This window comes from Orycteropus afer, unplaced genomic scaffold (assembly GCF_000298275.1).
Source record: "Orycteropus afer afer isolate SDZICR_OR568_19922 unplaced genomic scaffold, OryAfe1.0 scaffold00044, whole genome shotgun sequence".
Taxonomy (NCBI): domain Eukaryota; kingdom Metazoa; phylum Chordata; class Mammalia; order Tubulidentata; family Orycteropodidae; genus Orycteropus; species Orycteropus afer.
In genome coordinates, this window is record NW_006921631.1 from 13,513,121 (window position 1) to 13,517,414 (window position 4,294).

General features: G+C 37.2%; 1 protein-coding gene across 1 annotated transcript in view; it reads left to right on the forward strand.

Moving 5' to 3' along the window:
- Window positions 1–4,294, forward strand: part of RGS5 (regulator of G protein signaling 5) — a 50,129-nt gene that overhangs the window by 36,492 nt on the left and 9,343 nt on the right. Inside the window, exon 4 of the mRNA XM_042780531.1 lies at window positions 1,541–1,707. Within this exon, the coding sequence (XP_042636465.1) occupies window positions 1,541–1,707 (167 nt within the window). The remainder of the gene's footprint in view (window positions 1–1,540; window positions 1,708–4,294) is intronic.

Below are 4,294 nucleotides of genomic sequence, written 5' to 3' on the forward strand. Positions count from 1 at the left end.
CTATATTTGTAATAGATGTGTGTACATATACATATATATATATATATGTATATATATATATAAAGTTATAAGCTGAAGTCTATTTACATGAGCAACAGAACACTGAAAACAGAATAATCATAGTTATAATTTTATTACATTTAATATTTGAATTTATAATTGATTGCATTAATTAAATTAAATTATGATTTAATGTGTTTCAAAAACTGATGTGTTATTGGTAACTATTGTGCCTGTTCCCCTCACACTCATCCTTCAGGTTTAACTTGAATGTCACTTTTTCATGGAGGCCTTCTCTAACCCTAAATTGAAGACACCCCTGATACTATCTTTCAAATCTTTCCTTCATTTTTCACTTTCTTTCTACTTCACCAGAATCTATACTCTTCATTAGAGCAAAACCTTGACTATTTTACTTACAATAGTGACTTATCATCATAGTGCCTGGAACATACTAGTTCTTCAAAGATCATCTATAGAAAGCAAAAAAAAAAAAAGGAGATCATAAGCCGTGCATATGATACAGGTGAAGTGCTGGGCTGTGAATTGAAAGGTCAGAAGTTTGAACTCACCAGCTGCTCCACGAGAGAAATATGAGACACTCTGCTTCCGTAACCCTCCCATACAACCTTGGAAATCCTATGGGATAGTTCAGCTCTGTCCTGTGGGGTCGGTGTGAGTTGCAATCAACTCAACAGCACTTTTTCTTTTTAAAATATATATATAATACACACAACGATATTAATATTGTTTAAGTAACCAAACTAAGTTTTTTTAAATTTATTCTTCTTTCTTTGGTAATTGGTTAGTTTGTAGAATGACATTAGAGTTAATTGTGTTCCTCGATGCCATATATTGGTTAACATTCATCACCCAACTATAAAATGCACTCAAAACTTTTAAAAGATAATGTGGAAAATCCCTATGTCACGTTCCTTATGACTCCTCATGATGGGCCAGGGCTGAAATGCCATGTTATCTCCCATCTCCCTACATCTCTGTCCTATCCCTCCTTCCATCTCAATGAAGGCATAAAGGAAGCCCATCATGAAATACCCAAAACTTTGTACAAAGGATACCACTCTCTCACTGTTGTCCTGGCCTTGTATTTTTCTCAGTCCAAGTGAAGTAGAAAGCAAGCAACCATTATTGAAAGGATTCTGTTCCAAGAAGTGAAATCACGTAGTTACTGAAAAATCTTAGGATAATGGATAAATGAATGGACTCTTGAGTCAGACAGCCTGGGTTTCAATCCTGGCTCTGCCATTTACCAACTAGTTAATGATAGACAAGTCGCTTACCCTCTCTGGCCTCATTTGTAAAATGAGCTGTTAATAGAACCTCCCTCTTAACAACAACTTAAGTCTTTAATGACTTTAATGAAGATTCAGTGCATTAACATTTGTAAGATTTTTACATAACTGACTGAAATATATAGGACATAAGCTCAGGTGAGCTATCCCATAATGGAATATCATATTTGATAAATAAATATGTACCTAGATATTTTCCCCAATCAATTTTGTTTGTTTATTGATAGATGGACTTGCCAGTTTCAAAAGTTTCCTGAAGTCTGAGTTCAGTGAGGAAAATCTTGAGTTTTGGATTGCCTGTGAGGATTATAAGAAGATCAAATCCCCTGCCAAGATGGCTGAGAAGGCAAAGAAAATTTATGAAGAATTCATCCAAACTGAAGCTCCTAAAGAGGTTGGTCCTAAGACATAGATGGGTGATCAAGGGCAGTGGGGTCAACTCAACTGTCCAGGAAGAATTTACATCTGAGATACAGGCCTATGTGTTTAGAGTTTAAGGCTACTCCCATTATGGAGTGTTGTTATTGGTGCTGTCCATGGTCAATTTCAACTCATAGTGACTCTATGAACAAATCTGTCCTGGAAGAAGCATTGTCGGAATGTTCCTTAGATACGAGAGTGTTCAGACTTCTTCTCATGTGCTTTGATCATGTTGTTAAAGGGACCATTTCTTAGAGAAAGATATCATGCTCAGTAAAGTAGAAGGTCAGTGGAAAAGTGGAAGATCCTCAATCAGATGGACTGACATCATGGCTGCAATGATGGGCTCAAGCATAGCAGGGATTCTGAGGATGACACAGGATTGGGCACTGTTTAGTTCTGTTGTGCATAGGGTCAGTATGAGTCAGAGCTGACTCAGTGGCACCTAACAACAACAACACCCCACACAAGGGTGTCATCTACCTTATTTACTTTACTAGCAAGCTATCCAAGGACCTCACATTTGCATAGTCCCACCCAGTCTTCTGGTTGGAATCATGAAAACCATGGCTAGAAGGATCATATTAAGTACTTCCCTGCATCACAAGTACTCATGGGTGATATTGTTCATTTTATGAGCCAATCTGTTACTTAGCTGAATGGTGACCTTCAGGTCTGATTTCAATACCAAGCTGAAAGGGTATCTCAGGGCAACATTCTCAGGGGTTTCTCTAGTCTCCACTGGTCCATTAAGTCTTGCTGCTTTTGGGAATTTGAATTTTGTTTTACATATTTCTTCCATTCTATCCAGGACCTTTATTGTATCCCTGGTGAGAATGGACAGTAGCGGTAGCCAGGCACCATCTAGTTCTGATCTCAGGATAGATGAGGTTGTGGTTCATATAGGCTATTAGTCCTGTAGTTTCTTTTTTGAGTCTTTTGTTTCCTTCTCATTCTTTCACTCCAGATCAGTAGACACCAGTAGTTGTATCTTACATGGCCACTTGCAAGCTTTTAAGACCCCAGAAATTCATCTCCAAACTAGGATGTAGAACACCAAGTTTATGCTATATTATGCCAACTGCCCAAGGTGTTTCACAAGATTAAGGCCCCAGGGCTTCAAATTCATTAAACTAGTCCCATAAAGGTGTTTGATTATGTCTATGAAGTATGTGTAACTCTCACCCCTTGTTCTCTATTATGTATATGTATATATATGTACCACATACATATGTATATATAAATTTGTCTACAGATACGCCTATACTTATGCCTTTATATACACACATATATCTTCCTATAGACATATATGCTGAAATATCTATCTTTGTAACCATAAACATATTTTTTAGTTGTTGTTGTTGCAAAATTATATGTTATAAACCCAGCCACTGCCATAGAGTTGACTCCTCCTCATAAAGATTCCCAAAGGGTTTCTAAAGTTGTAAACCTTTACAAGGTAGATTGTCTCATCTTCCTCCTGTGGAGCAGCTCATGGGTTTGAACCACTGACCTTCTGGTTAGCAGCCAAATGCCTTACCTACTGTGCCACCAGAGCTCCTTAGTGCATTTATCAAACATGTTCCTTATTCTTGTGTAGTTGTCAGTGTAATCATTTCACCCACATTTGTGATTGCTTTTCATATCCCCCAAAATAAGTAGGTTAGTGATTCAAACCCACCTCCTCCATGGAAGGAAGATGAAGCAATCTACTTCCATAAAGATTTACAGCCTCAGAAACCCTATGGCAGTTGCTATGAGTTGAAATTGACTTGATGACAGTAGGTTTGGTTTTTTGGTATGGTTCACTATCTGGAGAGTGATTCCCCTCATTTTCTCTCCCATCCCTGGTAACCACCAATGAAACTTGATTTCTGTTTGTATATGTATTCTTGTTATGGAAGTGCAATCATATGATATTTGTCCTTTTGTGATTGACTTATCTCCCTCAGGATAATGTACTCCAGATTCATTCATGTTATAAATATTTTGAGAACTCATCATTATTCTTTATAACTGTGTAGTATTGCATTGTATGAATGTACATTATGTTTATCCATTCATCCATTGATGTCCACTTAGGTTGTTTCCATCTTTTTGCTAGTGTGAATAATGCTGTAATGAACTTAGATGTGCATAGGTCTATTTGTGTCACAGCTATTAGATCTTTAGAGTATATACGTAAGAGTGGGATTGCTGGATTCTAAGATATTTCTATTTCTAGCTTTTTGAGGAAGTGTCATACTACTTTCCATAATATTTGTACCATTTTACAATACTATTAGCCATGGATAAGGGTTCAGTCTCCCCAAACCTCACCAGCATTTGTTGTTTTCTATTTGCTTGTTTTAATCAAGGCCATTTTTGCAGAGGTGAAATGGTATCCCTTTAGTGCCTTAGGCATTTGACTGTTAACCAGAAGATTAGTGATTCAAATCCACCAGCCACTGCTTGGAAGGAAGATTGGGCAATCTACTTCTGTAGACATATTGTCCCAGAAACCCAAGGAGGGGTTGCTATGAGTCTGACTGATTCAAAGCAAGTGAGGTTTTTTTTTTTTT